Source organism: Elgaria multicarinata, chromosome 6 (assembly GCF_023053635.1).
Source record: "Elgaria multicarinata webbii isolate HBS135686 ecotype San Diego chromosome 6, rElgMul1.1.pri, whole genome shotgun sequence".
In the NCBI taxonomy this organism is placed as follows: Eukaryota; Metazoa; Chordata; class Lepidosauria; order Squamata; family Anguidae; genus Elgaria; species Elgaria multicarinata.
Window position 1 is genome coordinate 70,878,993 of NC_086176.1, and position 13,515 is coordinate 70,892,507.

General features: G+C 38.0%; 1 protein-coding gene across 5 annotated transcripts in view; it reads right to left on the reverse strand.

Annotated features, from left to right (window-relative positions):
- PAM (peptidylglycine alpha-amidating monooxygenase) overlaps positions 1-13,515 on the reverse strand; it is a 156,351-nt gene that overhangs the window by 36,596 nt on the left and 106,240 nt on the right. For 3 of the 5 annotated variants that reach the window (XM_063129557.1, XM_063129558.1, XM_063129556.1), the window contains exons 13-15: positions 10,969-11,156; positions 10,226-10,297; positions 1,112-1,429 (exon numbers count right to left, since the gene is read on the reverse strand). In XM_063129557.1, the coding sequence (XP_062985627.1) occupies positions 1,112-1,429; positions 10,226-10,297; positions 10,969-11,156 (578 nt within the window). The remainder of the gene's footprint in view (positions 1-1,111; positions 1,430-10,225; positions 10,298-10,968; positions 11,157-13,515) is intronic. The other 2 variants (XM_063129560.1, XM_063129559.1) reach the window with 1 other exon arrangement.

The window sequence follows — 13,515 nt, forward strand, 5'->3', positions numbered from 1 at the left end:
TTTATGAAGCTTAACGTTGAGATGGAAAGTGAAAAAGGAGAAGCAGCTCTAAACCATGGTTTGGGTTCTAAACTATATTAGTAGAAACCATTATTTGCTGTGATGTCTGAGTCATTATTGGAGACGGCTAACCTATGCAAATAATTTGCTCAGCAGAGTAGTCTGCTAATATGAGCAGCATACACTTGGATAAAGGCTCCTGCATCCAAATCCAGCTCTTCATCCCCAGTTTGGGAGTTGGGTGGAAAAAAGTGTGTGTGTGTGTGTGTGTGTGTGTGTATATATATATATATTCTCTTCAGAGAAGTGTCTTAGTCATGCCAGCTTCCTCTGGTGTATATTGATATTGTACAGTTCATACAATTACAGCTTATATAATTATTTGTGTAGGTAAGCCAACATCTGCACCAGCACTGCATTTCTAAAAATATATATGTAGAAGTAATAATGTGTACATATTTAGAAAGAGATAAACAGGCATTGAAAATACAACATATAATGCACATAAACATTGTTACTACTCAACAAGGCATTCAGCTGAAAAAATACAGAGGGTATAACTACCCTCAGAGGAAAGTGTGGAATAAAGCCAACTGCATAAGGAAAAAATAATTGATGACACCATGTTCTTGATTATACAATTTAGCAAAATGTGGTAAAAAATTGTTCCAGCTAAGTTTTCCATTCATATACCAAAAAGTAAACTACTGCTTTTAAATTGGCCTATTCCCCACTTTTATAAAGAAATGATGAAAAGACATTGATTGATGTGATCAGATAAATTTTTCACAAAGGCACAGAGCACTCTCCTACACACTAGAGAGGAACAGCTTCCATATCGGGTGGGGTTGGGGGAGATTTACTAACCCTTGCCATGGATGGGAAGGATAATATGAGCATTGCTTCAGTCATTGCTGGCTCTTACACTGAACAAAATGAATTTTTCATCAGTACAGCTGGTTTGAAAGGAAGGTAATGTAGTACTTTGATTTATTTATTTTTAAAATCGCACCAGTTAAACCACACCAGTTGATATCCCCTTCTGATTTTGCTGATGTGCAGCACAGTTCATACTACTGGATACTGTAACATAAAAATAACCTTAACCCACCTCCTGTACGTCCTTTTCCCCAGTCCCCTTCACCGTGTTTAGACTGCAGCAAAGCAAGGTGCCTGTTCTCTGGTGGCCTCAGAGTGGATTCTAATCTGTGAAATTTGTGGATTCTGTCTCTGACAAGAATGGTATTGGCCCTTTCGTCATTATTGGAAAACTCTCTGGCATCACGCCAACCAAGGTCCTTCTTCTGGACTACATTAGCAATCTCAGCTACAAGATCTGATTCTGCCTTTTCTGTAGGATTATATTTGTGCACATGAACAACATCTTCCCTTTCTCCTAGCAGCTTGGAAATGAGTGAATAGAAATCACCTGTGTAGAGAAAAAGAAAGAAAGAAAACAGATAAAAGGGCAGAGAAATCAGACAGATGGCAAGATTTTGTAGATGACTTGACAAAGAATAGAAATAGTAAGCTACTCCTCAAAGCTGGCATGATTAAAAAAATTTAGCTGCTCATGAACTCTTGACATAAATCATAGATTGCGTAGTCTTTAAATGTACACAACAAAGCCATTTCAGAACTCAGGCAAGTGAGGCCATCCCATTCTGGATATCTCGCCATAGAATCAAAAGCATAATTGCAAGAAGAGACTTTAGTAAGGATTATTTAGAGCTGGAACTTACATCTGACTTTTGCTTCTAATAGCCAAACTAAATTAAAATTCCCAAATGTAAAGGGTGCCCCCTCCATTCACAGGAAGCAGAAATTCAGAAACAAAACCAGTTCTGAAGATAATGTATCCCCCCCCCCCCCAATGCTATGGAAGTCATATACAGGCCTCTGTAAATGCTGCTTTGTAATATGAACAGGTCCTCATTGCTTCTCCCTCCTCTAAATTTTGTGGCACTGCATTTACTAGAGAATGAAAAATCTATTTGGTATTCTGTGATTATTCCTTCCAATGGACATGCCTGATAGACTATTTTTCAAGGAAATTCAGATATCTTCAGTTAAGTTACATCAGGTTCCTAATCTTCTGAGGCATTTAGCTGTACACTGTTGTTTTTATTCTGAGTTCCATATTGAGCCAATCTCCTTTTCCTAGCCAGTCCCGATAGCTGTACTGGACAATTATGTCATACTTATATGACGATTGGCAGGAAGAGCCCTTTTCCTGTGTTGCCTGGTTTCACTTGTGTCTGTTTCCTGTGAGTCGAATAAAAATATCTGAAGTAGCTTTGTTTAAAAGAGAGAGAGTGCCAAAAGATCTAAAGATCTACAGACTTGTCAATTCAACCATTTCAGAAAATGATAAGCATAACATAGCTTAGCATATATATTTTCAGAATACATCAGTGCTTACAATACCCAGAATACCCGAGAGAATGGCTAATATCCATTTCATGGGATACAAGCATCATGCTCTGAACATCCAGGCCCTTTATGCCACATTTGAATAGAATCAAAACTGAATGAGATACAATGACATACTTCACTTGAGTGCTCTAGTTACAGTAGGCACTCCTCCAACCCTAACTACTTGCAATCCAAGGACTATTGATATCAAAGCATCAAAGAGCAATTTACAATCTCTGAAATATGTATTATTATTATTATTATTATTATTATTATTATATTATTATTATTATTATTATTATTATTATTATTATTATTTTAAAAAGCTAGATCTTGTAGGAGTCAGAAAGAAAGGAAGAAAAGAAAGAAAAGTTCAGATCCAACCAAGATTTTCCTATTATTATTATTATTATTATTATTATTATTATTATTATTAACAACAACACTTGAAACTGGTTTGGTCAGGTTCAAGCCAATTTGTTTTTGATGCTAACAAACTATTTACAAAAGTGCTCTGAGCTTTCAGGTTTTATCTGCAATACCAGCACAAAGCATCCAGAACATTTTGTCCTCCTGAACAGAAAAGTTCTAAGCATCTTCCAGGTATTTATTTGTTAAAGCCCGCTATTATGGACATACCCACAGATGTGTTTAGTTGTGTTAAATCCAATTTTAATTGTGCAAACTCTGAACTCAAAGGAAAGGCTAATCTTTTATCACTTTATTCTTTTGTTTCTGTTTTGGATTAGTGGCTGTGTACATTCAGTACCCTTCTTTCCTGGCCCAATCATTAATTACTTCAGCAAATGTGCTGGTTCATGAGCACTTGCATTAGATTTAGAGGATCATGAATGGAGAGGAGTTTCAAATATTTACACTGCTAAAAAAAGATACACGCATGGAACCATGTCATAATTTTTTTAAAAAAGTTTCATGTTAAAGAAATAATTAATGAAAATGGTAACTAGCTATGCTCTAGGTCTTTCAAGGAAAATTCATGATTAAGAACTCAGCAAAGAGGAAAATTAAGTGTTTTCAAAATGACCCTAAGAGAGTCTGTCATGTTTATAAACAGTCCTGGCTGAATGATTTCAACTAAATTTCCAATTTCAGCCTTTGGAAGAGGAATATCCCAAGTGAAATCCCCTGTCAGAAAATAATTACCACAGTTAATAGGGCCAATTTTGGTGAAATGAACAAAGCAAATTGGAGCTGAACAAAATGTGTTAAGCCGTCCTTGCTAACACACTTGATAAAGTATTCTTAATGTTAGACAGCCTGCTTCCCTTCAGTTAGCCTTCTCAAACCAGTGCATTTATCGCCACACCTTACAAGATGTTTTTCATTTGGGTACAAAACTACAGAATGATACACAGAGAGAGAGAGAGAATTAATTATGAATGGTGCATACATGTAAATTACAACTCTTTCCTTTCCTGCAAGCAAGTTGAACCCAGTCTAAAAGCGTCATCACATAGGGGAAAATCGTGTTTGCTTACCATCGCTTCTCCGCCTGCACGTTTGTCCCTCATTACTTCCTCTTTTGAAAGAGGAAGTAAACCACTTGCACATGGCCCATTCAGTGGGCCATTTTGAACCTGTGCTTCTCCTGCACATAGCAGGAGACAGCAGCAACTTGCGTCTTTAAAAATAAGTCGGACTTACTGGGGTATTTTTTTGTCATACAAAGAAGGCTAGAAGGGGTGGGAGGCGTGTTAGAGACAGATGACATCATGAGAGGGACCCGTGAAAATCCATGAGTGCCAGTAACAAGTGTGCAAAGAAATGCTCGTCTGACGGAGCTCCAAATTCTGCAGTTTGTATACATGTGCAGCCTTCATCACTGGTATAATGTACATAGAATCATAGAATAGTAGAGTTGGAAGGTGCCTAAAAGGCCATCGAGTCCAACCCCCTGCTCAATGCAGGAATCCACCCTAAAGCATACTTGACAGATGGTTGTCCAGCTGCCTCTTGAATGCCTCTAGTGTGGGAGAGCCCACAACCTCCCTAGGTAACTGGTTCATGTATCTTGTTCTTCAACATTTAAACAAACACCTATGAGAAGTGGCCTTTAGAATAAACTCAGGTAAGAGGAAAGGGAAATCAAGCAACAATAGACATCTGTTGCAGTAAGCAACCATGGAATAATAACACTTTGGCTGCCAGTATTAAAAATACACAGAGAAGCTTTAAAAAGAGAGAAGATGTTGGAAACTTTTGAAGGAAGATTTGTCTGTGTGCGCACGCACGGACACACTGTTTTTCTTTGGCTTGGCTTTGTACATATTTTGGGAGAAATGGGGTGATGGCATAAGGTCTGCACAATGGTAAATCAATATAGCACATACTTCTCCCCACACTGGGCAGCTAGAGAGCAGGTCCAAGTAGGAAGCAGCTCTCAACAGGAAAGAAAATCGTCTCCTTTCTATAACAAAAGGAAAGTTTCCTACAGTGAAAGCATGTTGATAAACTGCCTGCCTCTACATAGTCAGGGCAGAAACCTAACATTGTAAAAATAGAGTGATGCTTCCATATAGGCTGCCATGAATGGAGTGCATCACTACTTTCAACCTTTTTCAGCTCAGATGCTTACTGTCTCCTGCTGCATTTGGCGAGCAACAGCATTATGCAGCTTCTCTCAAAGAGGACAGTTGTTGTTGTTATTATTATTATTACTATTAGCATTTATATCTCGCCTTTTTCCTCCAAGGAACCCAAGGTGGCATACATAATCCTCCTCCTCCTCTCCATTTTATCCTCACAACAACAACCCTGTGAGGTAGGTTGGGCTGAGAGACTGTGACTGACCCAAAGTCACCCAGAGAGTTTCCATGGCCGAGTGCGGACTAGAACCTGGATCTCCCGACTCCCAGTCTAACACTTTAGCCACTACACCACACTGGCTAAAGCCCAACTGATATAGTTGATGACAAAAGATAGGCTGTAATTAGATGTAGTGCCTCATCTCTGGAACTCCCATTGCCCATTCAGGATGTACCCGTCTCATATATATTGATTTTTTTAATGGAACTTGATATGTGTTGCTGAAGTGGATTTTTGTACCGAGGGTTTTTTATGTTATTGTTAGATGTCCAAAGCAGTCCTCTTATTGAGAGGTGGAATATTTGTAATTTTAGATATAATGCTACTACTAATTGGAATTACTTCTATCCTTCAACACCTTTTTGCCATTAGTGCTGTATTTTCTCAACTGCATCACTGAGCTTGTCTAAATGGTAGAACAAAACCATTATTTTTTGCTTTGCCTCAGCTCAAGAGGCAAGTATTTCTTTTGTTTAGAGATCATACTAGTCCTTTATAGGCAGTTTAAAATAGCTGATTCTGCATTGCTTCAAGCCTTAAGCATGCTGGCTCCATGGCAATCTCTGCTTCTTATTGAAAGCTGTATTTACAAACCTGTCCTCCTCCACTGAAAGGATAGAATATGAAATCTCATCTAGGAATAATTAAGTAGCTTTCTGGATGATTAAAAAAAAGCAGCACAAAAGCTTGTGCGGAAAATGCTGGCATTTTTTCTTTAGGAATGCAAAAATCAGACCAAATCTCTATATTGAAGAGAGGAAAATGTGGTCCTTAAAATATAGCATTACCTATATACACAATGGGCTGGTTCGCATAACACACGATAAGGCTGTGGTATGTGTGCAGCCACCATTTTGTATATCTAACAATCGGTCAGGGATTGTCATGTTGTGCAAACCTGGCGAGCACTGGTCATGTGAAGGGTAAAAAACAGACCGTGGATTACACAAGGGTTATTTAATCCTCACATAACCCATGTTGGCCAGGTTCGCATAACATGGCAATGCCCGAATGGGAGTTGGATAAGCAAAATGGCTCCCACGGGTGGCATAGCTCGTCATGGGTTAAATAACGTACAATGAGCCATGAGGTGTCATGTGAACCAGGTCAGTGTATATGGTTTATGTTTTTTTTAAAATATATTTGCTTAGGATGAGGTTGGCTTCACATCCTTTCAGAAATTCACAGTCCCTAAACTCTGCAAGAGTTCATAATAAATCCAATAAAGTTTGTATATATTTTCTCAGATTTTGAAAAGAGCATGACTTTACATCATCACTGTACCCAAGGCATTTTATCTTCCAGAATCCAGAGAAAGATTACATTTTTACATAAACAGCTTCACAAGTACAATTTTTGTGTACCACATAGCATAAAACAGCTCATAAACCTCAATCCAATACCTTGCTTAGTCACAGCATGGCTTTTATGACTATGAGCAACCACTATTCAATCTTTTTCTCTCTGTCTACCTCATACAATTGTTTAATAAGAATGAATACAAGACTGCAAAAGTACTGTACAATATAGAGGGAAAATGGGAACCTTTAGCCTGCAGGCATAACAGCCAGTGGGAGGTTCCCACCCCCCACCCCCACTGCATTAATACTTTTTCAAAGCCTCCATTTGGGCTAATGGAGGCTTTTATTAAGCCTAATTGCAACACTGGCAGAGGGGAAGATTTTTGTGGGGAGTGGGGTGGCTGCTGGGCAGGGAATGGCTAATCCTACTCTCCCTAACCCTTCAAAATGATCATACCTTCCCTGCTGCAATCAAACTTTCTAAAAGCCTCCATTGGTACCAATAGAGGCCTTTAAAGAGTCTTATTGCTCCTCCCCCACTGCAATGTATGTGTGTGAATGTGTGAGAGTACGCAACCACGCTGCAGGGTCATTTGCCAGCAGTGAGGTTGCCCCACCCACTTTGGCATACGGCCCCGCCCACTGCTGGTATGCTTTCCCGGAACTAACTCAGCCCTTGTCCTGGAAAATATTCCCTATTCCTGACTCAGAAGATTCATTGTCAATACAAAATTTAAAATCAATCCATTCTCTAGCAGCGATCTTCACTCGGGAAAATATATTTGTACGTGTAGAGTCATGGATAAATTTTCAAAGAATACTTTAATGATTAACAATCCAAAGCCAGTCCCCAAATTGGTTTCAATTCTTTCAGCACTTACACGTAACTGGATCTATTGCAACTGGTGCCAATGCTGATTTTATTCTGGCGACAGATGAAAACATGGGTTTTTAACAAAGCTTTTAATGGTTGAATTCACTAAGTTGGCACATTGTTTTAACTGTTTTAATAGTTTTACTGCTTTTAAATTATATATTGTTTTATCTTGGTTTATGGTTTAATTTTTTTTAGCTGTGTATATTTACTGTTTTATACTGTATGCTTTTATCTGTATGCCGCCCTGAGATCTTATTGATATAGGGCGGGATATAAATGTTTTAAATAAATAAATAAATAAATAAATAAAACTAAAAGTCGTAAGGGAAAAGGAGATAATTCAAATCAACCTGTTAAAAATTATTTACAGAAACTCCCACTCAGAATTAAAGGATTTTGATTTCTTACTTGACCAGCAACAGCTAAAGGACCTGTTTCCATAGAAACAAGTTAGTGAGATATATACATATAACAATGGAAAGATTTGTTATTAAACGTAACAGTATGCACCTTTCCTTTAAGATGTTTTTATAAGACAAAGTAACAAAATAAAATGATTGTATATTTAAAAATTAATGTCAGGCATCTATATTAAATCATACAATTATCATCAGATGTCACATTTATAGTAATGTATCAATCAGATTAAGGAGGGATTTCTATGCAAGACAACTTTTAAGAGAGCTTCAAGATCTACAGAACTTACGTCACAGTAATAGATGTGAAAAAATCTAAATCAATCTTAATTATTTTAAGTTAAGATTAAACATAGCAATTTTGCATGCTGCAGTAGTTACAAAATCCTAGTTCTGGACTTGAGGAGATCAAGCATACACTCAGACTCTGGGCAAGCCGGTCTCTCCATCTCGATTCCCTATCTAACTGTAATATCTGGTCTAACACAATTCTTGGTGCAAATACTACTTCGGATACAACTGTATCTTTCAATTATTTAACATAATTATTTAACTTGCAAAGTGGCTCATATGTGAAGACAGTAAAATAGAAGGCTTGAGACTGAGTTTTTAAAACATTCATTCTAAAGCTACAGATGGAACAAATGGATATTTCAAGACTCATCTGAAAACTTAAACAAAAAGTTAGGTTAACTATTTCAACTTGCTGAAATTTCTATCTACAGAAGAGATTTCTTAATTTCTTGCCTTGACAAAATTAATTACATAAAAGTGTGACAAAAGGGCATACGAGCACATTAGGACAATGAGTAAAGGTGAGTCCATCCATTTAAAGACAACGAAACACCTCAAAAGCTTATCAAATTTCAACTGGTCTCCTATTAGTAAGTTAATTCCTGGAGATATGTTGAGAGGGATGACCAGTGACAGTTTCGTGTTTCTTAAAAGAAGTGAATGCTACAATCGCTACATAACAGATCACTGCATCATAAATGTAAAGGAAACAGGTAGCAAACATAACATCATAACAGAAAATCTGTATACATTTCCATTCTGATTTAACATTTTCCATGTATTTGTCAATCAGAATCATTCCATAGCACTCTGGAGAAGAAAAACATTCCACCAGAATCAGTCACATCTATCAGCATAGAAGCTGGCTGGGGGATCCTGGAAATTATAGTCCAACATCTAATCTGGAGTTTACTGATCTACAGTAAACTCCAGATTAGATGACATATTCTATTAACTATTTTATCTTGTCCAAACATGACCAGATTTTAAGGTACACCTTGCACTTTATACCACCTTGGCTGTTAATATTTATTTACTTCTACCCCAACCCCTGATGGTTGTGTGCTATCTCCAGGATTCGAGGCAGTAAGCCTGTGTGCACCAGCTGCTGGGGAACATGGGTGAGAGGGTGCTGTTGCACCATGTCCTGCCTTGTTGGTCCCTGACCGATGGCTGGTTGGCCACTGTGTGAACAGAGTGCCGGACTAGATGGACCTTTGGTCTGATCCAGCATGTCACTTCTTATGTTCTTAACTCTTCCTTTCAAAGCTTAGTACGAGTTTCATAAGGTTCCCAATTGAATGGGGAAGCATTCACACACTGATCCACACTGATTAGCTTCAGTAATACAGCATCTCATGCTCCATTACACCCATGTATTTTTATGAGAAAAGCAGTGTACAAATTAAGTATCATCCATTCACTAAATGACAGGGAACGTATTGGGAATCCTATCCTGAAAGATTTTTGCCTTAAAATCCCAATAAATCCCCCGGGCACAATGAAGTTTTTGCAGGCCTGAATACATACAGTTATACACATTTTGCATATTTAAGTTATTAAAATGTAACGAAGAAGGACTAGCATCCATAAAGCTGTACCATGCGTCTTTCATTATGTAGCACCTTAATATTAAAGCACAGGATTACTTCTTTGGGCAGTGCAGATGCTCATTCCAAAGTGCTCTATACAAATTATGTAGTTCATATTTTTAGTATACATTTCATTTGTAAACAAAAATAAAAACAATTCCTTTTTTCTTCCATACAGAGCACTATCACCCCGATACTATTCATTGCACTGTATACAGACAAATAAAATTACAATTGCATTAAGTAAATTAACTTGAGAACAGGAAAAACAAATGAGATCAAATTCTACTAATGAATTTACCTGCAAGGTGAAATTGACTATTTCCTCTTAAATTATTTATTATGTAAGGCACAACGACACAGTGGCAAAAGTGGCTTTACATGTTAGTTAGTAAAAAAGGAATGTCTTCATGGTATCACAATATATCTTGGTATACTCTGAACACTACTATTAAAATCAATCCTTGAATAGGTCATCTTTAATCAGACAAACACTATACATACCCTGGTCTAAAACCTCCTCCTCTTCTCTTTTTGGTTGTTGCATTATAGAACCTTTATCTCCACTTTTGGCTTCTGCAAAACAGAATGGAGGAAAACCATGTTAAGAAAGAAACTGACAGGATAAGAGAAAAATTGATAGAAATTCATATAACCGTACTGACCTTGCAACAAAAATTAATCACAATTGGTTGGATCCAGATTTAGACACATGCAATCACTTCCTCATTCCTTCCTTGTTCAAAGTAGGCCCTCCAGTCCCCCAAAAATGCAACCCAGAAATAAATGCTCATGAAAAGTGTTCCCAGCCAATTTTCATGCATTTTTCCTATACCCTACTCAACTTAATCCACTGGTCCTCTGTGGAGTATTTTCAGGGAACTAGAGGATGTACCATGGGGAGGAAGGGGTAAAGAACTCTACTTCTGCCAGCCCTGCTGCACACACCTAAATCTGGATGCAACGCAATGTGACAGTGCAATACAACTATTTATTTTCTGGGATAAGAAGATAAATGTACTATTTCATTCACTATAACCTATGGCTCCGTTCACACGTAACTATAGGTCACTTGATCATTTAGTCCTTGATGATTCACAGCTTAATGTGTCTGTGCACTCAGGCCAACAGGGATTCTTGAACTGCCATATTTAAATCAGTGTCTCCATCTACTTGGATAGCTTCCATTTTGCTCAACTATACAGTCCTTTCTCCATTTCTACTAGCAAACAGATACATGTTCTTACCTTCATGATGTCCATGGACCATCATAGTCATATCAGGCTTGACTGGAATCGGAATATTTGCCTCTTGTGGTATGCTTCTGAACATCTCTGGGTTTATGTTCTGTGTACAGGTCATGTATGAGACTGCATGTTTGGCTTCCATGTAATACATAATGTAGAAATTGCACATTTCATCACTGGCTGTGCCCCTACAGCAAAATACAACAGAGAGGAGACAAAGATCTACAAGTAGGCTTAAATCAGTTTTAGTTATTACCTAAACACAAGTGCAGAAGTTGGTATAAAGCACAAGGGCAGGGGTGGGGGAGGGGTCACAATCCTCCCCCAAATGATAAAGGTCAGATAGCAGTGTGTTTTAAACATTCCACATTAAAAATGCATAAGATCCTTAATATGAAAAGGCCATTATCTTAAGCTATTTGCTTAGCATTTACATCATGGAACACCAGTCTGCATAGTTTTCATAAACTGCATTAGTCATTCTTTAGAAGGCTTAGCATTTTGAACCTGGACTAATACACAAATTATACCTCCGTTGCAAGTTCTCTAGTTTACCACACCTGCGCCCCCCAGATGCTCAAGTGTTTGCACTCCACAAATAGTCTGACTGCTGCATTGCCTATACGAATGCCAACGTTTTTTGTTGGGTGCATTTCACAAGTTCCCACTGACATGACTAGAGATATAGCCAAGCACCAGTGCTTAGTGGATTGCACTCAAGATCACTAACAGGGAACACAGCAGTATAAACTATTTATTTCTTCCTGAAGATTTTCCCCCCCTTCAGCCTAGATGATGTATTCCATTTACAAGTCATTAATAATTTACAGTTTTAATTTAGGACTCTTCTATTTAATGTTTGCCAGATTCTGCATACTTTTCCCCCCTCTGCTAGGCCACAAAGTATAGATCCAAGTAAAAAATTTAGTTTCATTATGTTATGTGACACTAAGTGTAGCATCTTCCATTTAGATAAAGTGATACTGCAGTCTCTGGAGTACAAAATACCCCACCAACAACTTAAATACGAAGCTTATTCAAGAAAAAGCAGGTTATTATACTTTAGGGCAATGCAAGACAAACACTAGCAAGCAACAATGATTCACAGACTTGAAGCAGCAGTAACCTATTTAGAATCCAGGCAACACCAACAATGAAGTTTTTACTTTCATTAGAAAGACAAAAAAAGTATTGCTATTTAAATAAATGACATATATTATTGTATATATCGAACGTTTATTGCAAGTGGTTTGTGTTGACGTAAGCTTCATTTTTAAGAGATATTACAGCATTATCATTTATTAATTCTTATCATTTCACTAAGCAATGCCAGTCCTTTAAGAAGCTAAAAACAAAACAAAACCCCAAACCCAGTGGCCTGCTATAAGCTTTCTTTTTTGCTTTTTAATTAGCTTTCACAATCAAGTCAGTCAGCCTACACTAATACAAAGGTTTGGGGGTGGACTATTTGCAGCTTCCAAAGACGTCAATGCTGACTTTTTCCCCGTGGCATCATACAGCATTCATTTATTCACCATAGCAACAATAACGACACCAGTCAGGGAAGAAAAGAAGAGATGAGACCTTCCAAAAATGGAACTGATATTTCAGCCTTTTGAAAATCTGGAATCTCTTGACCACCACAGAAAGCTTCATGGCCTTGACAATATCTGTTTTAGTTTCCTCTTCTTTTAATTCATTCTCTCCCTCACTGTCTGATTTAGATAGCACAGAGATCTGCCACCTCTTTAAAACAGAAACAAAGCTTTAAAGTGCAATTGAGGAGTGAGCGAACCCACCTACACATATCAACAGTATCACAACACTGTCAGTGTTTCTAACATAGCACAGTTTGGTAACTTTGCAAGATAAAAATAGCAATACATTTAATAACTACCAGTGTGGTTGTTAATAAGACACTAGATATCCGCGAAAGTTGAACAGCTTCTTTCTTCCACTCTGAGAAACATATATTTCCCTTTCTAAAGGATGGGAAAGAAATGGGTAATTGGGGTCTTGTTTAGTCTGCAGTAGGAGTGGAGAAGCTTTTTAATTCAAGGGCCGTATTTCCTCATGGTTAATGTTCTGGGAGCTGCATGCCAATACAACCAATTACCTCCCCACTACACACACCCATCTACACACTACATCCCCCTTACACAAATCTGGACACCCACACAATCCCTCCCCCATTCATAAATTATTCTTGTGGTTTCCATGGGTTTACTGATGGATGATCATTAGAACCTGCCTGATGCCATGGGCAGAACTGAGAGGAAGTGCAGAGACTCCTCGCATTCTTTTAGTTAGGCAACTACTCCTCTTTCGGCATTTCCCCGACCATCACTCGGTTCTGTTTTATTCCAGAACCTTGACACCTCTCTCTCTCTCTCTCTCTCTCTCTCTCTCATTAAAGTGAGTTATGTCTCTCTTTTGTCTCTTTGGTTGCTTTCTCTGCTTTTTTCAAACACTCCCTTCTCCATGTCCATTCCATTTCGACTGCTTGCTCTGCTCCCCCCTTCGTTCTCATCTACCTGTCCACTTTCT